Here is a 22,503-nt window from a genome sequence, read left to right on the forward strand (position 1 = left end):
AGTAAATATAGAGGAAGTTCGGAGTTGCTCTAACTTCAAATTCAAAATTGTTGTTCTCATTGTTTATATTGGAAACAACAACACAATAGTAACTGTGTAGATAGTTGAGAGGAACAAAGACCAAAACTATTATTTGAAATATTAAAAGAAATAAGATATCCATATTTTGTAAGAATGCACCTATTAACCAAGTGGTGGTAGTCTAATTGCAATCTCTTGGAGGTTTGGTGTGTACCCACATCAATTTTGGGTTCGATTCTTCCTGAGAACTAAATTATCATCACTTGGCTAGTTTGGGCTTGGGTTTTGGCCCAAGTGGTTTACATGGTGGATCGTAACAGATGATCGGTTTACCCCCTGACATTAGTCGAAAGGTATTATAAATTCGGGTTAGACAGTGTGGTAGCCAATCCCCTCTATAGCACTAAGTGCGTTCTTCCTAGGGTCGACCGGATCAGCCGATAGGGTTTATAAAAATCACCTATTGTTATTGTTATTATAATTTCCTCTTGTATTCTTCATTGTTATGAAAACTATATAGTATACATTTCATAGATTTATTGACAAATACAAAAAATAAAAGAAAAAAAAATCATAAAGTTCTTCTCTTTTTTGGGTCAAAACCTTCTTTGCCTATTGAATCCATTGCCATATTAGCCAAGGAAGATTTTAATGTATTACCTATATTTATTTGAAATGTTGACCCTTATTAGGAAGACGAAGAAAAATAGATTTAGTGTATTTTCGTTTATAAAATCTGTAACAATATTCCTCCTCTCAATCTCAATCACAATCCCCAATTTGGCTCTCTTGTTTAGAGTTTCACACAATGGCTAAGTTTCTTACGTCTCTTTTTTTAATATGTTTAACATTCATGTTCACTGGAGATGTGTCTGCAGATGATGATGATAATAGACAGGCAAGTTCAAGTTCTTGCTTCTTCTTTTTTTGTACAATGCCCTTATGAACAAAACACACCGTATTGTAACTCTCTCTTTATACATGCATGTATTGCAGGCGTATATTGTATATCTAGGAGCACTTCCTGAGAATGGATACTCAGCTCCATCTCAACATATCAACATGCTCCAAGAACTTGTTGGCTCTAACTCTAAGTACGATTCAACCTTTTTGTTACAGATTTGTAATACTTTTGATATGTACAAGAATAACTATTCTCTCCCTCCTTTTTCGGTTCCTTTTCACAGTTCTACAACGAGTTTGTTAATAAGAAGCTATTCAAGGAGCTTCAATGGATTTGCTGCTTATTTATCTCTAGCCGAGAGTAAGATACTTGAAAGTGGGTAACCTCATTAAATCTTGATTTCTTAAAGAAAAACTTTAGAAAGATCTTCCCTAAAACTCATAACCTTTGCTACGACTTATATATGTGTGTGTGTGTGTGTGTGTGTGTGTGTGTGTGTAGGAATGAAAAAAGAAGTGGTCTCTGTGTTTCCAAGCAGGACTTACGAACTGGACACAACAAGATCATGGGACTTCGTAGGTTTGGGTGAGAGAGCAAAACGAGACAATGTGAAAGAAAGTGATGTTATTATCGGAGTGTTTGACAGCGGAATCTGGCCGGAATCTGAGAGCTTCCACGACCAAGGTTTTGGTCCGCCTCCACAGAGATGGAAAGGTTCTTGTAAAGGTGGCAGAAACTTCACTTGCAACAAGTAAGATTATATTCTAACATTTTGTTCTTATCAAACCTGATAGAAGTTTATATAAAACTTGTTAGGTGCTGAGAACTTAGGGAATACTTAGAGCATGGTTATCGGTGGGTCTTAGACCCATTTCTTAGGTTTATTGGGTCGAAAGAAAAATGAAAAAGACCAAAAACCTTTGCAAACGGGCCTTAGCTAAGAAGTGTCCGGGTTGGTCCTTAAGTGGGCACGTGTCGGGCCCAAAAAAATCATTGTTTTTTTCACCCGACAGACGAGTCTCTCTCTCTTCTGTTCTTCTCTTTTCTTCTTCTCTCGAACTCTCTCGACGGCGATTGCATGTCGATCTTCTCTCCGTTCTGAATCGATCTGTTCCGTCCTCCGTTCCGAATCAATCTCTTCCGTCTTCTCTCCGTTCAGTTACTAAAACAATAATTAAATTTTTAACTAAGAACCAACTTATGTATCTACCAATAATCTTCCATTTTACTAAAGTTTCTTAACTTCATTCCTTAATCTACATATATTAATAAACTAATCTTAAGAAACAATTAGTTGGTCCTAGCAATGAGCAAACTCTGAAACTACAAGATATATCATGAAATCTTGATTTGAATATCTTGTTTGGTTAATGTATATTTTAGTAACATTATATTTATACATATGTAAAAGATTTATTTATAGGAGTTTGTAATGAATTTGATCAATGAGCTAATATTGTTTACATTGCATAAATAAAACATTGGAGCAATGATTATACATTAGTATATGTTACTTACTTCCTTGTGCATGGTATTATACTAAACGTCTGACCTATTATTATCTTCCTTGTTGTACAAGCAAACTCATTGGAGCTAGGTTTTACCCCAAAAACTCAGTCTCAGCCAGAGACGACGATGGCCATGGGACACACACGGCATCAACGGCTGCCGGTAATGCCGTTCAAGCGGCCAGCTTTTACGGCCTGGCTCAAGGCACGGCTCGTGGTGGAGCTCCCTCTGCGAGGGTCGCCGCCTACAAAGTCTGCCTCAAGGACATTGGCTGCAAAGACGTAGATATCCTCGCGGCATATGATGACGCCATCGCCGATGGAGTTGACGTCATCTCTATCTCGATCTCAAGAGAAGCCTCCAATATCCTGAGCAATTCTCACGCCATTGGTTCGTTTCACGCGATGTCTAGAGGGGTTGTCACGGTGGGGTCCGCCGGAAACTATGGGCCCGACCAAGGTACCGTTGCAAATGCATTTCCGTGGATGATAACCGTCGCGGCCAGTGCTACGGACCGGCGTTTCGTTGACAGAGTCGTTCTTGGTAACGGAAAAGATTTAACGGTACGTCTGTTTCATTTTATAACTGCAGTAGAATCAGTTCGTTGATACTCTGTTTTCTTGAACAGGGTTTGTCAGTTAATCCAGTTAACTTCAATGGAACAAAGTTCCCGATTGTTTACGGCCAAAACGTTTCAAGAACCTGTCCCGCGTTACAAGCCAGGTGAGTGAGAAATCTTGAATCAGAAACACATTTGAAAGATGCTCACTGATAATAATCATTGTCATGGGCAGCTATTGCGTAAAGGATTGTGTGGACAAAGACCTGGTCAAAGGGAAGATCGTCCTCTGCGACGAGTTCCTAGCAAACAAAGAGGCTTACAGAGCCGGAGCCGTTGGATCTATTGTTCTAGACACATTCACTCGAGACGTCTCCCTTGTGCTCCCATTTCCGGTCTCTTCTCTGAGCTTAGAGGACTATGAATCTGTTAAATCATATGTCAAGTCTGCAGAGTAAGTGGATCTGATTATCTGAATCATTGGAGCAGTTTTTGTTGTTCGGTCTTGTAATGTATGAGTGAATATGCAGGAATCCACAAGCGGAGATACTAAGAAGTGAAGAGATAATTGATAAAGAAGCTCCTTATGTTCCATCCTTCTCTTCTCGTGGGCCAAGTTTCATTATCAAGAACCTTTTGAAGGTAATGCAACCAGAAGGAAGATCATCAGTGGACTCACGTTGGTTTATCTAACAGATATTTAATTTGCAGCCTGATGTAAGTGCACCTGGATTAGAGATTCTAGCTGCATATTCTCCAGAAGCTTCTCCTTCAGATAACCCTGGGGACAAGAGAAGTGTAAAGTTTAGTGTAATGAGTGGCACATCCATGGCTTGCCCTCATGTGGCAGGTGTAGCTGCTTATGTCAAGTCTTTTCACCCGGACTGGTCTCACTCCGCAATCAAATCTGCTATCATGACAACCGGTAATCTTTGTTCCTTGATTTCTAACTTTTGGAGGGATACAGAAACTGAGAATTTTCATGTTATATTGGCAGCTACGTCCATGATGAACGTTATGAAAAACCCGGACCAAGAATTTGCATATGGATCAGGCAACATTAACCCGACCAACGCCACCGACCCGGGACTTGTGTATGAACTAGAATTACAAGACTACCTCAAGATGTTGTGTGCAGAGGGTTTTGACACACAGTTGCTTACAAAAATCTCAGGACAGAAGAACATCACTTGTTCAGAGAGAACAGAAGTAAAGGATCTGAACTACCCAACAATGACTACATTTACCACTGCTCTTAAACCGTTCAATGTCACGTTTACAAGAACCGTTACTAACGTTGGACTTCCGAACTCTACGTTCAAAGCAAGTGTGGTTCCTCTTCGACCGGAGATTCAGATCAGCGTTGAGCCAGAAGTTCTGACATTTGGTCTGCTGAAAGAGAAGAAAACGTTTGTTGTGACCATCTCTGGTAAAGGACTGAAGGATGGAAGTGTTGTAAGCTCGTCTTTGGTTTGGTCTGATGGGAGTCACAGTGTCAGAAGTCCCATCGTGGCTTACTCAATCAACCCTTTTGGCTAAACCATTCATAGAAAACAGAGAGAACAATGCGTATTTGTTACTTACATATCATTGATATACAAACATAACATCTTCGAACTTAAGAACTCGATTCAGTTCTTGTAATCTCTGATAAATTGCTTCTTTCTCAGGGTGTGTTGTATCTCCCACAAGGAACTCATGGATCTGGTTGTCTAACTCGATGGTACTGCAACCTGGTTCCTTATCAATACCTGAGTCTCTCATACTTCCTCTGACTTCACTAGATTCTTTCCATTTCCCTGATGAAGCATAGATATTCGATAAGAGAACGTACGTCCCGGAATCTGAATCCTCAGATTCGATCAGTCTCTTGGCGACTTTCTCACCAAGTTCCATGTTTCCATGGATCTTACAAGCACTCAAAAGAGCTCCTAACATGATATGATCCGGTTCTATCGGCATGTTTTCTACGAATCTATACGCTTCCTCTAGTCTCCCAACACGACCAAGAAGATCGACAATACATCCGTAATGCTCAATCTGCGGTTCAACATGGAAAACTCTCTCCATAGACCTAAAAACTTCAATCCCTATATCCAACAAACCTCCATGGCTACAAGCGTTTAAAAGAGCAACCAAAGTCACCTCATTCGGACTAAACCCTCTGTTCACCATTTCCCGAAACCCCTTGATAGCTTCAAAGCTTTCCCCGTGCATTGCCAGTCCAGAGATCATCGTGTTATACGAAACAACATCTTTATCCCGCATCCCTTTAAAAACCAGCTTCGCTTCATAGATAGCACCACACCTTGAGTACATATTAACCAAAGCATTGCCCACGAAGTTACTAAGCTTTATCCTTTGGCTCTCAACAAACGAATGAACCCATCGCCCGAGCTCCAACGCACCCAAATCCGAGCAAGCAGATAGAACACAGACAGCTGTGAACTCATTGACACTAACATTCTCCATCTGCATTTCCCTGAAAAGCTCCAAAGCTTTGTTCATCTCCTTGTTTCGCACCAGCCCGTCAATCATCGCAGTCCAACAAACCGTATCTTTAACCTTGACATCATTGAACAGCTCTAAAGCCTCTTTAACACAACCACAATCAGAATAACAGTTTATCATAACCGTCGCTGCAACCTCATCTCTCTCGGGCATTTCATCGAACACCTTCTTGGCATCAACCAAATCTCCACATTTCCCGTAAACTTCCATTAATTTCAGCACTACCGATCTGCTAGACCCGAACCCGAGCTTCAAAACCTGACCGTGAACCTCTCTACACTCCTCCAAATCACAAGCTTTCAGAACAGAGGTGATCACGTAATTATCAGGCGAAACCGAATCGCGAATCATCCGACGGTACAGCGAAACTCCATCAGCGGAACGATTAGATGACACGAAACCGTCGATCATGGCGGTGTATAGGTACACGTTAGGGTTGGGGACGTAACGAAACACGTCGTAGGCGCAGTCGACGGAGTCGAGAGTGGAGCAGATACGGATGAGTTCGAAAACAACGAAAGCGTCTTGCCCATGGAACGTTCGGATGATCTTGGCGTGTATCGGTGGAACTTGAGCGATGTTCTTGCAGTTTCGTAGTAGATTGATTGTTTTCCGGCGCGTTAGCCTGAGAGCGTTTGGATCGAGATCACGCCGGAAAACTGGTTGTCCTCCGGTTGTTGCCGTTATTGAAGAAATCATTTCCCGCGCAATAATAATGAAGATTCTAAAACCGCCACATAATTAAAATCAACCCAACCCTAAGTTATATAATAAGGCCCATTTTTTTTCGAACCCGAACCGAACCGGTTAATTAAACCGTAAGGTCAACGACTCGAGGGGCAAGAACTTGCAACAAAATCTACCGAACCGAATTTCAATTTCAATTTTACTCCATACCAACTCTTCACCAAACCGAAACACGAAACGACAGATCATATTGTTTAGTATAGAAAAAGTGTTGATGTGTTAGTCTCACGGTCCCCTTAGTTTACAAAATAGGTGTTCGTTGTATACAATTCTATCAATGCTCAGAAGTGTGCGCTTGATTCACTGTGCCACTGTAACTGATCCATCTTGCTTCAGCTTGATTAAGCTGCTCTCAATGTTTCTAAGCACGGGTTTATAGCTGAAATACATAGCAAACGATTAATCAACAAAACGGCAGGATCTCAAACGGTTGAAGAAGAAACTATGTGAATGAAACTTACACGCGCATAAGCCCATTGTATGCTTGTGTTGTCTGCTGGAGTTGAGCTGAGAGTTGGAGAACTTGCGCAGATAACGATTCCGCTCTGCTCTGTTCTTTCGCGAGTTCGCTCTATGGAAAAAGGTAATGCAGAATTTTATTCACACAAGTTTAGTTTATTATAAAACTTAAGATTGCTGAAGATTAAAACCTTGAGGGACAGAGTTTCGGTTCCATGTGACCCATTTGCCTGAACTTCTGAAGATACTTGTGAAAGTGTACCAGCTTGTTCTGTTCTTAACTTGTCCAGAACTTCACGGAGTTCCACATTTTGCTTCAGACATTCTTTCACCTAATACCATTTGTTACAAATCAATATAAAAATTCCAGGGAATTGTTTCTCACTTAAAATGACTGTGAGATGCTTACTTGATTCTCCCACTGCTTTGATATGTTGATTGATTCTTGATATGAAGCCGAGAGGTTTGAGTTCTCCTCAAAAAGCTTTTCTATTTCAGATGATTGGTTGTCAATCTGAAAAATATAACCCATGGAACTTGATTTCTCCACTCATGCCCCTTGACTATAACTAATTGTATATACTATATACACTAGCAGAAAGCTAAGACATTACCTCCATGAGAAGCTTTTGTCTACTACTCTCCAGTCTTTCAAGTGCAACAGCCATATCATGCAACTGCTTCTCAAGTATCTCTTTATCTTCCTACATGAGAACCATCAAACCTCACAGGAATTCATATATGCTGGCAAGTGGCAATATTAAATAGTTAAAAAAATTTACCACTGAAAATACTTTCTGACTTGACTCTGACGCTTCTGCATAACAAATAGCACGGGAACCGAGTTACTGATACGTATCCAATAGTGCGGCAATTCAGTAAAACGATTCCTTAAATGACTCAAAAAGCATTTACATGTAAGCTAATGCACCCAAACACCAAAGCTTTACAAAGACTAGTTTTGAAACAAAGAGACTTGTGGTATTACCTGAGGGACCGCTGGATAAAGCTGAAATTTTCTGTTCCAGTTCCTGCTTTTCAGACATTAACGAGGCAACTCGTGTTTGCTCTTCAGCTGCACGCTTTTGCTCTTGCTGCCTCAACATTGATTCTTTCTGTGTATATTAAGAACATGATCATCGGAAAACAAAAGAGTCAAAGAGAAAGTATTGATCTTAAAAACGCACTCAAACCTGTAATTCTAATTTTAGTTTAGCCATCTCCTTCTCTAATACTTGGTCCGGGGAAACTCCAGCAAATGAAGTACCCATTGTTTGCTGTTGCATCGAGTTAAGCTCTGCTCTGAGAGATGCTGCATCTTCCTCAGCCTACCAACAGTGGGTAAATAGTAAGTTAAGGAAACAAGGAAAAAAGAAACTTAATATTCGGAAGACATAAAAGTGTATATGCATACTCGATATTGTTCCTCCTCAGCATCCTTAACACGTTTCTTCAGAGTCCTAACTTGAGCTGAGAGATCCTCCTATAAGTAATAAATATACCAATCAAAATGCAATCAGGGGTAGGTTAATCTTTAACATCATTAAATCTAAAATATGAGTGAGATCCCTACTCGTGAAACAACAGCAGCATCTTTCTCCATTGCAATTTCCTTGAGAGCTTTTCTTAGAGATGGCACTGTGTTATGTTCCTGTACAAGAACACATGTCAACACATTACAACACAAACTAAACGAAGGAATGGATAAAGATGACAAACAAAAAAAAAGCTTGAAATTGTAACTCACTAGCACATTCAACCGAGTCTCAAGTGATTCATTCTCAGCTTCCTTTGTCTGAAGCTGAAGCCCATGGAATGGACAACAAAAAGAAATCATCAATACATTTTATACAAAAAGATCTGTTTTACTGCAAGGAAAGGAGTATACCTTGGAGTACAACATTTTGTTACGCTCCTCCATGTCTGCGTTCTTCTTCTGCAGCTCTTTGAGCTGAGAATATAAAGCACCAACATCTGTCTGTGGAGAAAACAAACCATAATCATCATCACCAAGATCATAATATATCTATAACACCACTACAAAACTTCAAGTATAGACTCAGCAAATTCAAATTCAAGCATTCTCATTATCACAACCATCTCCTTCTTCCAATCAAATCAATTTTGATATAATTTACCTCAGAAAGCCGATTCTCGCTCTCGGATTTTCTGATCCCTGCAACGGATTACAAATCAAACAATCTAAAAGTACACATCCCCAATTCAAAACCAAAATTGAATTTAAGAGATGAAATTACCGGCGGCAGGAATCGGAATCTCGCTAAGATCTGGACCTGAAGAAGTTTTGCTGAGCCTTTGCGCCGCTCTCTTTTGACGAATCTCCTCCAACTACAAATACAAAGATCACAGAAACAAAATCACCAACGTGAAATAACGTCAGACGAAGATGAAGACGGCGACGACAAATCCTTACAGTCCGACGTCCTAGCGACGCGTGGTGCGAGTCCATGGTAAGTTTCCGGGAACGTCTGCACCGGATGATTTACTCTCGCCTCTCTTTTCCTTGGGGATCTTAACGTCGATTTGACGGTGAAGGTAACTGCCGGCGACAAAATGAAGTTTGGGCTTTATTTGTGTGAATTTGGGCTTTATTTGTGTGGATAATGAGCTAACCAATATGTAACTCTTGGGGCCTGATGTGAGCCCGTTCATATGTACCCCAATAGGCAATAACCCCTATAAAATCTTTTTTATTGGCTGGGTTGTAGGTGGTGGCTTTAGCTTTAATTTTTGTCTACAACCCTAAATATCACCAATCATGTTTTATACTCCCTACGCAAAGAATGTCGTTTTAAGATTTTATTTTTGTTTCATAAAGAGTGTCGTTCTCGGAATCCAATACAATTGATTTAATATATTGTCAATTCTAACCTGAGATTAAATTGACCAAATAATACTAGTATAATATGAAATTCCAAAACGTAAAGCTAAATAATTGGTACTCGTTTGAGTGCTTTGATCTTCAAAATGCATTTAATTATATCAAGACTATTGACCAAACTAAATATTCCGCACGTTTTCTTAATAATTACAATAAGTTAATGATAATTAGAAAAATAATTACAATAAATAAAATAGTAAATAATTGAAGTTATTAAGGGTATAAGTGAATTTTGATCAGTTTTCTTAATTAGTGTGACAAAAGCTAAAATGAGACTCTTTAAGAATCAAAGAGAGTATTAATTTTTACAGCTACAACCAAAAAAGTAAAGTTACAACCAAAAAAAATAAAAAAAATAGCTTTAAAAGTCTTGTTTTCTAAAGCTTCATCTTTTTAGTTGTAGCAAATTTTAAAACTACATTCCATAAAACTAAATTAAAATAATCTACAGACTAAAGTCTAAAGTAAATTTTCTACAGTTACAGTTCAACCAATCACCCACAAAATCTATATTTACGATTCAATAAAAATGATATACGAGAGTCAGTGATGTTTGTCAAGCAATTCCTTTGCATTGCTGTATTTTGACGACAGATCCATTATTTTAGAACACTTGTGTATGAACTTGAGAAGAGAAACTAACATGGTTACAACAACATATCTGCCACTGAGCTATCCATAAGTGGATATGTGGTTACAAGTCATTGCTAGTTATGATAATTCGTCCATGTATTTAAAATTTTTAGCTCGTTTTAAACATTGTTTGACAAGTTTGTTCCTCACCAACTTTTAAAAGGCAACCAAGACCAATCCAAGACAAGCCATACCTAGTCTACTCCGACTAGACTACTCGTTTATCAGTGTCAAAACCTAGATGTGTAGTTTATCAACGGAAGAGGATTCAACAATGCAAACCGTAGACTTAAGAACCTGAATAAACGAAAGTACAGTTACAATAAGAAGAAGCACCCTATCGTTTTTCCATAGCAGTTAGTTATCTTAAACCCAATGGGATTGGCTTAGATGTTGAAGTCACATGTGGATAATAAATATCGCTTTTCCTACCAGATATATGCCGTATGGAGAGTTTGCTCTCACTCAGTTTCCCATGTCAGCTTTTTGGAAAACCAAACTGACTCTTTTTTTTTGGAACTCTTAAAAATTGAAGAGTATTTACTCAGTTTCAACGATAAATTAGATTTTTATCAAACTACAGTCTACACTCTACGGAGTAGGACTCTTCTTACATGTCACATGAGCGTGTGAAAACCACACGCGTTTCGGTCAGTGTGTTGGACACATTATAGTTTCATGAATCCAAACTTATTGATGTCTTTATATATAATAAAAAGCTGCTACAAAAGGAAAAGTAGAGAATGTTAGACTGTCATTCACACACTTATAAAACATCTACTAACTTGGAAGGTCTAATTAGAACATAAGTTTTATTTAATTTTTTGAGAAGGGGCATTCATCAAAAGTAACATGCATTATGGTACTAACCCAAATCATAATTTAATAACTTTTTGTAGATTTTGGATAGCGATACAGACATACATTAATACTACAAACATGCATCTTGATGAAAACAATGTCATGGACTCATGAAACAATATATTATCACAATGAATTAACAACTGATTCGGTATTGTATGATTCTAATTTGTCTTAGTTTCCGAAATAATAAGATTTATCATCTAAAAAGATACTACGGTTAAAAAAATTCGAAACTAAAAATGTACCAAACCTCATGCCTTTTTTACCGCAGTTTCGGGTGAAAACTTCAGAAGATGTAAACCGCTATTCACTTACACGGTGACATACCAAAAGTCAAGCTAATAAAATTAAAAACCCTTCGTCTTAAACCGAAGAGCAAAAAAGTTAAAGAAAGCCCAAAAGTCATCATGACTCAGGACAAAAAAACAAACATTACAATGGAGAAAGACAAGAAACAACTACGTGTCTCTTCGGAGATCAACCACCACAACACTTACGTTGTCAGAACTTTGTCTAGCTAACGCAAGCCTCGTCAGCAAAATGGACGCTTCAACACACGCTTTATTCGACACATCCCCTCCTCCGACAACCACGTCTCCAGCGCCAGCAACGTCGTTTTCCGGTGAAGACGTTAGCTGACTGTTGACTTTTCCTTTCAAACACATTCTAACGACGTTACATGCAGTTTCGTTTGAGACAACGTCCCAAAGACCATCGCTTGCCAGTATAAGGAACTCGTCTTCCTTCACCCGGTCCGTTACGGTTACTTCCGGTTTACTGATAACGTATGGCTTCAAGTAATTATCTCCTGCAAAAAAAAATGTAATAAATAAATAAATTTCGCGGCGAAACGAGTTTTGATTATTGAAAGTACGGAAACTTTGTGCACAGAGACATTAGGACAGGGACAGAGTCTTTCGTCAAGTGTAATCAATTCTACTGACCTATGGCTCGTGACATTGCAAGTACTCCAAGGACACGTGGGCCATCCCAGTAGATAACCCGACCACCCGCTGCTTGAATCCGGTCTAGCTCGTCAGGACGGTCCGGCTGATAAAACAAGAGAGAGAGAGAGAGACATGTAAATAAAGTAATAAACCTAAAAGGCATCGAAAACAGCGACACGACGGATTAAAAGTGAACCTAGAACTCAGAAACTTCAACAGATCTTCTAACCTAAAAAGTCTTTTACATTCTTAACCACCGTCCAGATGTTGCATGCCCATTAATCAAAATCGAATTTTTCCAAAAGAGAAAAAAAAAACAATATTAACATTTAAAGGTGCATTAAACAACGAGAAACTGATGGCTGATTCTAAGAAGCGACACGTAACGAAATTCTCGTTTCCATTTTGCAGTGAACAATAACCGTAGATCTAAGATGAAACTATGACAGTGACATGAAAAACACAGACAATTGTACTAACAACAACTAAGAGATCAACGATGATAACCTTATGGTCGGAGGACAGAGGAATGGCTTTCCCGTTACGGCAGAGAACGGCACGGGAATCTCCACAGTTAGCCACGACGATTTTCTTCGGTGTGAGGATGGACACAACCGCGGTAGACCCCACCGCGTCGCACTCGGGCCTCTGAAGCTCGCAACGGCAACTCGCGGTACCACCTGCGTTCAACGCCACAGCTTCCAAGTCCATGCGCGTGAAGCTACGCGACATTGACTTTTCCCAGTCAGCATCATCATCAGCCTCAAGCTCCTCCCGCACTAGCTCGTGTAGCCTTTCTCTACATCTCATCGCTACCTAAAAACAGATTTAAAAACAAAACAACATGAAAATCACAGACGTTGTAAAATTAGCCTTTGAGATAAAACTTTTTTTAATTAAACGGTGTCGTACATGGGAACAGCCATGGCCATCGTAAACGCCGCAGTAGTGATATCCTTCCGTTTGTTGACGGTAGAGAAACGGATGCACAGCGACGGCGTCTTCCATTTCCCGTCTTCTTCCGCAGACGGAAGCGACGCCGTATTTAGGATAAGCGTCTGGATCAGGCAATGCCATGACCGTAGAGCTCAGAGACTCGCACAAAACGACAACCTCCTTCGCCGTCTCGGTCTTGGCCAACTCGTAAAACACCGTCGATTCTCGTCTCCCCCGTCTCTGCAACTCTCCGTCGACGAAAACGGCGTCTTGTTCGCCGGAGACGAACTTGTACCGACGGATCTCCATTCTCCTCCTTCTCGCGGCTTGAGAAGAGCTCCGTTCTCGCCTCTTAGTCGTCGTCGTCGTCGTGGCCGTCGTCTTCTTAACCACCGTGGACGTCGTCTTCATCATCGCTGACTCGTTCTCGTAACAAATCTCAGCCATGCGATCGTTCAAACTGTTTTCAACATTCAAACTCCATCACTCTCTCCCTTCTTACACAAACCAGAAAACTAGTAAAAAAAAAAGAAGAGAGACACGCGCAGGAAGAGAAGGAGAGAAGCTTAAACAAGGTTGGCCATGGAAGCTTTATATAATAGAAGAAGATATTAAAATAAAACGTCCTCTTTATTCACGGGCACCTGCCCGAGACTTTAACGGGCAGATCACTCAAAATGAAGAAGGGGAGGAGGAAGAAGAGAGCTTGTGGAATGGCGTGACGTATTGCTCCTCTATCTGGACGAAGAAATCGTAACCGTTGATTCCAAAACACGTGTTAGTGTACTTCTCCTGAACATCGATACGAAAGAGTTACGTGTGCCAATGAGATTGTAACACAACTCTGGCCTAAAGTGAAAACAACCTTTGATGACACGCATGCTATCTCTAAATCTCTTTTGTAAGATTTTTACCAAATTTACTTAAGGACAGTTTCAATGACAATTCCACTTGTTTTACTATAAACTGCAAGTTAATAACTTTATTAGATATGGGAATCAACCAATATTCAATCAAAACAGGTGGCAATAATTTATTTCTTACCCGGTAGAAATTAATTTGGTAATGACAGTGATAAAACAATTGACCACGTGAGAAAATTCAGAAATAGAAGGTGAAAACTAGTGGAATATGCGGAAATAAGAAACAGGATGCTAAAATGTTTAGAAAGAAAATCATTTAAATTAATTTCTTAAGACTTAGTTTCTTAAGACTTAAGTCTGTAAACATTTGCTGTATTTTGTTTGTTTTACTTTTGTTTCATTCTTTTCATCCATTTTTCTCTAAATTATGCTTTAAACATTTTGAGGTTTAAATATCTTTTTAAGCATTGAATATGGTATGAGTTAATATTCAAAGATTTTCAATGATTTGTTAACTAGTTTGATAATTGACACGTGATACTAAATTTTAATAGTTATCCATGTTTTTTACAAGTGTCCAATTATTTTTGATGAATTTATAAACGTACAATTTTATGAGTCATCTCAAGGTTGTGAAGAAAACCATGACTATAATCACTATCCAATGTTTGAGATATCATTAACCTTTTTAGTTGGGACTCATTAATGTTAAATTAAAATCTATAGCTCAGCCACATCCAATTGACTGAATTGAAAAAGATATTCCCTCAATTTCTCAATGTAAATAATTTTAGTTAAAAGCATCGATTTAAAAAAATAATTGCTGAGTCTTCAAAAAGTATTATTGAATGTATAGATTTTATCAACCATAAAAATATATGTTATTTTATTGGTTACATAATATTCAATAAATCTTAAAATACTTTGAGATATGAAAATAATTTATATTTTGAAACTAATTTTTTTTTAAAAACTAGTTACATTTAGAAACAGAAAGAGTAGAAAGAGTATGATTTAGCCAAAATTTTAACTCGTCGTTGCTATTTTCTTTGTGTTTCGATACCCGATATTATGGACTTCTCTCCTCCTAGATAGACACTTGAGATCGACTTCAAAAAGGTTCCCAAAAACTGATTTTTGGAGTCGATCTCAAGTGTCTATCCAGAATGTCTCTTGTTTGACACAACATGTCGCTTCTACCACCATAGTATAGTTGCTGTGTCCAAAGATATGATATAGCAAGTTTGATTCTCGTCATTTATTAGGTTAGATTAAGATTTTTGAATTACAACTTCATCTCCCATACGAAGCCTTCACTTTTTGGGCATTCACGTTGAACCATGATGATGGTTTGGAAAGTTCACTTTAGACGATCCATTCACCATTGGTGTACAAAAAATAAAATTTAATCAAACATAGCGCATTTAACTCAAATTTTGAGTTGTTATGAGTAGAACATCGTTATTGTTTTTGGATCGACTAGTAGACACACTCTCCTCTGTTATTATAAAGTAAATTAATGTTATGTAATTTAACATGTATGTCGATTACAGAACAGATCACTTAACATCATTTTTGAGTGAAAACTAAAATAATAATATTTTATTATTTTTTGAGTAGTTCAATTTTTTCTCCATTATAAAGCAGAAAATATGATAGGAATATTTTTTTTTTGTTTTCTGTCAATTTAACATATATGCAGATTGTCAGATTACAGAACGCAGAACACTTAATATCAATTTGGAGTTAAAAATAACATTGTTTGAGAGAATGAGTGTAATATACCCATCCGCGGCCCAAATTTGCAACATGCCCGTGGGCTTTTAAATAGACAAATATTGTAACCTTTTAGACATGGCTTGACGAAATTGCCCCTGCCTTATATCTCGTTAGTGCGTGGTGTTCGATGTTCGATGTGTGTCAGAGCTGAGAGAAACGGGTTTATCGTCATAGCGGTGTACAGACGCGCGTGCAGGACCACAGGTGGTGCCAGAGACGACTATCCGCTGGATAAAGAAGTGAATTTCTCTCGTTATGTTGACATTTGTGTTGGAGCCGACGACCCGATGGGTAAAACAGGGGTGCTTTCCCGTTATACCGATAGTTGCTTCGGTAAGTGTAACCTTGGTTGCGTATTGGAGTTGTGGGATTGATACTAGGGTTTATAGATTAGAATATATATACTTAGTGGTCGGGAGAGAGATTGGTGAGTGAGAAACAGTGAAAACGTAAGTTGACTCTTCTATTTTTAAGGTTCTGTAGAAAAAAAGCAGTAGTTTTTCTCTACTTTCTTTATGCTGTAACCGACAATTCAGTAGAACAAAAGATCGATATAACATTAGATTAACAGTATGAGTTGTTTTTTGATGTCAGGAGAGGTTGAAGCAATGGGACATCTTGTGAGACTTGTTGTTGGTGACTGGCAAAGACTTGGCCCTCGTCAATGGAGGTTCGACATTGACCACACCGAGGTGAAACACGATGTTGTGTTGAGAGAGAATGAAACTTACGACGCCTTGATGGAGATCGTCAAGAGTAAGTGTGGTGTACTTCCAGGGAAACCAGTCGCCTTGACATATGATTTCCCGGTGTGGATGAAGGTTCCTGGAGACTTAACCACACCACCTGTGGACATACTAGAAGACGGAGATGTGGAGCTCTTCATGGCAGTGAGGATGGACTTCGTCAATTTGGCTATGTGCGTATCCTTCGGTAACGTGGCAGTTGGTCGCTACCGCACAATACGTAGGGAGGAGTTCGGACTGACAGAAGACGGTACAGAGGTTCTTCCACCTAAGCCAAAGCCTTGGAGAGGTTTGTTATACATTAGTACAATAGAAAAACCATCGATTGCTAATATATAATTTGCCTGCTAACCTAAAGAATTATATGCTAAGTTACATTTTGCCATAAATTATTCGGTGCTAAGTTAAGTATTGACTGCTAAACTATATATTTATTTGGTACGTTAAGTTTTGACTGATAATATATATATTTATATGCTACGTTTGATAATGCTTGAAAAAATTGGTTGCTAAGTTGAGTATTGCCTGATAAAATATAAGTGTATATGCTAATGTTTCCTATTTCGATGTTAGGATTCCGTGTGAGTGGGTATCTACAGATAAATGAGCAAATGTTGATGTCCATCTGCAGCGGTGAGCAGATGGAGGAGATCCGAAGGAACGCTGTGCGTCTGACTCCGAGTGAGATTTACCAGCCACAGATGGACCTCCCTGACGACAATTCAGAGACTGATTCATCTGAAGATATGGATGTGTTCAAAGCAAATGCTGATGGTGAGATCAGGCTTGAGGAGCTGTCCAATGGTGTGAGCAGCCTTGGGGTAATTCCTCCTCAAGAAACAGCAGACACAAACCTAAACTTAGCCATAGGTAATGAAAACCAAAGACAATTTTTTCCATTGGCTCGGTTTGATGTTTTAGCATATTTTGATAACTTTATTGTTGGTTGGGTAATTTTCATGTTAGCAGTTACCGCTGGCAGTAGTGGAGGACTCGTGGGTGCAGCTGATAAAGGCAAAGGGATAATGATTGATGCAGATATTGTGGGTGGTCAGTTCTTCGGCTCGTATATGGGTTCTGGTTCTGGAAATGCAAACGCTAATGGAGCTAATGTCCAAGAAGAACACAATGATGCTGAGGATTGTGAGGAACAAGGTTAGGTTCTGATAACTAGATCCATTAGCAGCTACGTAAATGTATAACGCCCAAAAATGTAGTTTCTCTTTCGATCCAAACTGTTAGCAATTATGAAATAACTTAACACTGAGCCCCTGATCATATATTTAGGTAAATTTTGAGTTAGTAGTTATTTGTAGTGTTAGTTGCCAAGTATGTTCGTTTCAGTTAACACCGAGTTGATTGATGATTCCAGGGGAAGATGTGATGGTCAGGAATGATCATCTCTATGTTGGCCAAGTGTTTGTCGACCGAGAGGCTTTCAAGGTCCACATGTCGCTCTATGCATTGGCTAACAAGTTCAGATTCTTTGTGAAGAAGTCTAAAACCGGCAGAGTTGTCCTAGAGTGCAGCGGAGTAAACTTTTCATGGCGTGTGTACGCCACTAAAATGCCGGGTTGTCCAAGGTTCGAGATCAAGACAATGGACACAACCCACCGTTGCACCGTTGAGGAGAGAGGAGAGTTTAGAAAACATGCAACCTCGTCAATTGTGGGAGGTATGATGCGAAGCAAGTACGTTGGAACAGGAAGTGGGCCAAGACCACGAGCTCTTAGAGAGATGATGAGGACGGACCACAGTGTTCCGATATCCTACTGGACTGCTTGGAAGTCCCGAGAGAAGGCAATAGAGAATGGACGTGGCAATGCGGAGGAAGCTTATAGCACTTTACCTTCGTACCTACAGCAGTTGGCGACTGCAAACCCTGGGACTCTGGTAGCATTGGAGACAAGTAAGGGACCTGGCGGTGCGCAGCGTTTCAAATACCTATTCCTGTCATTTGGGGCAAGCATCAGGGGATTTCCTTTCATGAGAAAGGTGATAATCATTGATGGAACTCACTTGAAGGGGAAGTTTGCTGGGTGTTTGCTCACAGCTAGTGCACAAGATGGAAACTATCAAATATTTCCAATTGCATTTGGGGTTGTCGACAGCAAGAATGACATGTCATGGACATGGTTCTTCACCAAGCTCCTTGCTGTGGTGCCTGATGCAGAGAACCTTGTTTTTGTCTCTGACAGACACACTGCTATCTACTCTGGAATACGCAGGGTAAGCATCTATTACCTTTCCTTATTAGTTGAGTGATATGTGTTAGTTTATCTGCTATAATTTCATTCATCCTATGGTTAACGATTTCATTCAATTCATCTTTGTAAAATTTGAAACAGAACTGTTTAGCAGCTAAACTTGAAGTTAGTATGATAACATGTTCTTTGTTTTGCAACTAGGTGTACCCGATGGCAAAGCATTGTGCTTGCTTGCTACATCTCCAGAGGAACGTCCAGTGCATCTTCAAGAAGAAACATTTGCTCTATATTCTGGGAAAAGCAGCAAGAGCTTACAAGCTGGAGGATTTCTACATGCACTTCAACGAGATCAAGTTGGTGGACATTGCTTGTGCGGATTATCTGATCCGAATCGAACTTGAACACTGGGCGAGGTCTCATTTTGATGGAGCAAGGTACAACATTATGACAAGTAACCTCGCTGAATCCCTTAATGCAGCACTATCTGAGGCTCGTGAATACCCCATTGTCCCGCTCCTGGAGTATATCAGATCAATGATGATGGGGTGGTTCTCTGCAAGACGTGCAGCAGCTGCAACGAACATGGGTGCCCTAACTCCGAAAGTTACTGATGTCTTGACTAAGAAATTCACTGAGTCGACCGGATATGCTAACAAGCACATCATCGACAATGAGTACGAGGTGGTTGATGGCAATGGGATGTACTACCGTGTGGATCTTGGTAGAAAAACTTGCTCTTGCAAGGAGTTCGAGGCGCTGGCCATCCCTTGTGCACACGCTGTGTCTGCTGCTATATATGCAAGGGAGTCTGTGGAGAGTAAGGTATCTGAGTTTTACAGCACCGCTTACTGGGCTGAGGCGTACAGTGGGAGCATCAACCCGGTGGAACAAGCCAAAATTGAAGCTTATAAGTTTGGTGTGGATGGAGAAGATGGCCACCTTCGCCCTCCAGCAACTCGACGCCCTCCTGGGAGGCCAAGAAAGGCGAGGATTCCATCCCGTGGGGAATTCAAGGTTAGTATTTTAACGTTTACTGACTAAGTTCATGTTAGTAAGTAACTGATAATTTACAGCTTAGCAAGCAAACAAATTGGTTTACTGTTATGGATTAAATTGTTATCAAGTAAATGAATTAAATTATGATTACCTGTAAATCCTTTCATTAACGTTTACTGAGTCTGATATCATGTAAATCTCTTATATTGCAGGCAACTGGTGGTTTCAAGCGTCGCAGGACCTGTAGCAGATGTGGAGGAACTGACCACAACAAGGTCACATGTAAGATGCCTATATGAAAGATTAAGTATGTAGGGGTGAGTGGAGTTGTAGTGTTTCTTTTGTAATGGTCAGATCTGGGGCGACCTTTTTTCTTTAGGATATGAACTATTATTATGATGTACTAAAACTAAGTTCCCCAAAGCAGTCCACATTGTCACATACTATGTGCAATGCAGGGTGTGAATCTACTCATCCCATTTTATGTTTATGTTATGAACTCGGTACAATGTTATGTTATGAACTATTTCATTTCAACTATGTTTTGTTGCTAAGTTTGTATGGTAAATTCGTTATGTATCAGTTGCTAACTGATACAATAACTCGTATCAGAATGGTTAGCAGGAAAACATATCATTTATCAGTTATTCTTAACTTTATATCGACTTAGTTTAACTTTCATCGTATTATTGGATTATTGTTAACTATGTTCATGTTAACTGGTAATTCACAGGTTAACATGCAACAAAATAGTTTACTGTTACGGATTGAAAATGTGGGCGAAAAAGTAAATTAAAAACGTAGCGGTTACGGAACCATTTATAGACATCCAATTCTACCTTTCCCCTATTTCATACCCAAATACCCAAATTAAATCCTTCCTGGTCATCAAAACTAAAACCTAACCCCCCCTATGGTTTAGTGAACCCATAGATATGTATTTAAATTCTATAACTTTCAAATTCGAGATTGTGTTATGGGTATGAGAGGTTTTAATCGACTTAGTTTAACTTTCATCGTATTATTGGATTATTGTTAACTATGTTCATGTTAACTGGTAATTCACAGGTTAACAGGCAACAAAATAGTTTACTGTTAGGGATTGAAAATGTGGACGAATAAGTAAATTAAAAACGTAGCGGTTACGGGACCATTTATAGACATCCAATTCTACATTTCCCCTATTTTATACCCAAATACCCAAATTAAATCCTTCCTGGTCATCAAAACTAAAACCTAACCCCCCTGGTTTAGTGAACCCATGGATAAGTATTTAAATTCTATAACTTTCAAATTAGAGATTGTGTTGGATTTGTTAACTGACAACCTTTATGTGATGGATTTTAACTGGTTATTGAAACTAAAATCAAAAAAAAGAAACTGATGTGGTTTTAAAACATTGATCCATAAGATAAAGCCACAATGTAATAAACACAAACATAGAGTTTTAAAATCCAGGGGGGAGACAAGACTAAAACAAAACAGACAACATCTTGTAGTGTAGCGAAAAGTAAGAAACAACACACTTAACAGAACAGTTAAGCCGATATGTAATCCCAGAGTTTAACAGCCAATTGCTTGGATGCAACTGGGAGCAAACGAGTACTGACTGCCTTGCAACCAACAAGACCATCGAAGGCGTGAGCTTCAATAAACAGCACTGTCATGACTGCTGCATCCGTATGAGCGGTGATTTGCGGGATTCCCTTGCATCTGGAGACTGTAAAGGGCTTAATCACAGCATTGGCTTCTGTATATCCGACGTGCTTGAGAACATACGGGATCAGGTTAGCAATGGGGGTGAACTCCTTCTTCAGCAAACTGTCACTTCGAAGGGAGGTTTTGCAATCGAAGACATTGAGTGTGCTTGCTTTTGTATCAATGCAGACTCCAACCCAGTGTTGCTTGTCCATGTTAAATGGGAAATATATCCTCTCGGGCACCTTTGGAATAGGGGTTACCAGGGGGATATTGCTGAATTTGAGCTTCACACGGTCTTTGACTGCTGTCTTGACAAAGCGATTGTGGTGCTCCATTATAGCAACTGGAAGGGAAGTGTCGTAAATGGCAACTTTAGGATTGGCGGCCGAACCACGATTCACAATTCCGATCAGAGCGTCCACGATCTGGCAGGGATGAATCAGTTAGTAAACATGTAATAAAGTCACGAGGAAAAAAAAGGAGTCTTTCATACCCCAGAAGGTAATATGGACTGGCGATGAGCAATATCACAAAACTCAGCTGGAGTCACTGCATACCCCCCGAGAACTAAGACTTCCCTGTAACAAGAGAAGTTAATCGTTAACAATTACGTTAACATGTTACAAAGAAATTTGAAAGATACTATAACAACGTTTTAAAGGTACTTACGCTTCATTTTGCAACTTCTCCTCAATGAGCTGAAAACGTTGGTCGAGATCAGGTATTATGGCTTGAACAGATGTTACTTTCGGATCACACTTGTAGTCTTGGAGACCAACCGGAGCAATCTTAGCCCTTTTGCTCTTACGTTGTGCCCCAGCCTCTTCATCATGTTCCATGGGTGCTGAAACATAGTTTGTCGGATGATCCGACTCCTTGACAACGGTCGAACCCTCCTGCATTAGTCCGAGTGAGAAAGATGGCAGTTCAACAGCAGGTTGACCAGTAACTTCCTGTTTGTTTTCGTACAGAGAAACAGAACGTTAAGAGGTTAGCGGGTTCAGAAAAAACTTGGATGTTGTTGTATAGGTTAGCAAATAATATTTTTTCTTACCTGTACAAACTCAGTATTAGCATCGACTTGTTGCTCCGACTGTTTCGATAAGTGATGTTGTTAGCAGACACAAATATATAGTAAATTAAAAGTTATTGTATAGGTTAGCAAGTAATATTTGTTCGTACCAGTTCCGTCTCAGTGTTAGCATCAACTTGTTACTCA

At 39.4% G+C, this 22,503-nt stretch overlaps 5 protein-coding genes across 5 annotated transcripts; 1 reads left to right on the top strand and 4 right to left on the bottom strand.

The window, feature by feature from the left end:
* Nucleotides 1–874: 874 nt before the first annotated feature.
* LOC108823313 (subtilisin-like protease SBT4.3) lies at nt 875–4,532 on the top strand. The gene is made up of 10 exons (XM_056994679.1): nt 875–919; nt 1,018–1,115; nt 1,221–1,300; nt 1,427–1,676; nt 2,505–2,997; nt 3,063–3,157; nt 3,229–3,447; nt 3,524–3,635; nt 3,705–3,918; nt 3,991–4,532. The coding sequence occupies exons 1-10, from the start codon at nt 875–877 to the stop codon at nt 4,530–4,532; spliced, it is 2,148 nt and encodes a 715-aa protein (XP_056850659.1).
* On the bottom strand, nt 4,108–6,272 carry LOC108823314 (putative pentatricopeptide repeat-containing protein At5g59200, chloroplastic). The gene has a single exon (XM_018596488.2). The coding sequence runs from the start codon at nt 6,201–6,203 to the stop codon at nt 4,581–4,583; it is 1,623 nt and encodes a 540-aa protein (XP_018451990.1). The 5' UTR covers nt 6,204–6,272; the 3' UTR covers nt 4,108–4,580.
* A 147-nt stretch (nt 6,273–6,419) lies between these two features.
* LOC108823315 (uncharacterized) lies at nt 6,420–9,295 on the bottom strand. Its single transcript, XM_018596489.2, has 15 exons — nt 9,145–9,295; nt 8,969–9,059; nt 8,849–8,886; nt 8,599–8,688; nt 8,458–8,511; nt 8,284–8,361; nt 8,125–8,193; nt 7,904–8,038; nt 7,699–7,825; nt 7,493–7,527; nt 7,325–7,414; nt 7,120–7,224; nt 6,902–7,042; nt 6,713–6,822; nt 6,420–6,630 (listed from the first exon to the last, which is right to left on the bottom strand). The coding sequence occupies exons 1-15, from the start codon at nt 9,178–9,180 to the stop codon at nt 6,552–6,554; spliced, it is 1,278 nt and encodes a 425-aa protein (XP_018451991.1). The 5' UTR covers nt 9,181–9,295; the 3' UTR covers nt 6,420–6,551.
* Nucleotides 9,296–11,351: 2,056 nt separating this feature from the next.
* On the bottom strand, nt 11,352–13,641 carry LOC108824119 (probable protein phosphatase 2C 78). The gene is made up of 4 exons (XM_018597483.2): nt 12,969–13,641; nt 12,564–12,872; nt 12,054–12,159; nt 11,352–11,917 (listed from the first exon to the last, which is right to left on the bottom strand). Exons 1-4 carry the CDS (start codon nt 13,437–13,439, stop codon nt 11,568–11,570), a joined length of 1,236 nt encoding a protein of 411 aa, XP_018452985.1. The 5' UTR covers nt 13,440–13,641; the 3' UTR covers nt 11,352–11,567.
* Nucleotides 13,642–20,990: 7,349 nt separating this feature from the next.
* On the bottom strand, nt 20,991–22,201 carry LOC108828058 (uncharacterized). Its single transcript, XM_018601614.2, has 3 exons — nt 21,954–22,201; nt 21,778–21,862; nt 20,991–21,709 (listed from the first exon to the last, which is right to left on the bottom strand). Exons 1-3 carry the CDS (start codon nt 22,184–22,186, stop codon nt 21,122–21,124), a joined length of 906 nt encoding a protein of 301 aa, XP_018457116.2. The 5' UTR covers nt 22,187–22,201; the 3' UTR covers nt 20,991–21,121.
* Nucleotides 22,202–22,503: the final 302 nt, after the last annotated feature.

Source organism: Raphanus sativus, chromosome 9, assembly GCF_000801105.2.
Source record: "Raphanus sativus cultivar WK10039 chromosome 9, ASM80110v3, whole genome shotgun sequence".
NCBI classification, from domain to species: Eukaryota; Viridiplantae; Streptophyta; class Magnoliopsida; order Brassicales; family Brassicaceae; genus Raphanus; species Raphanus sativus.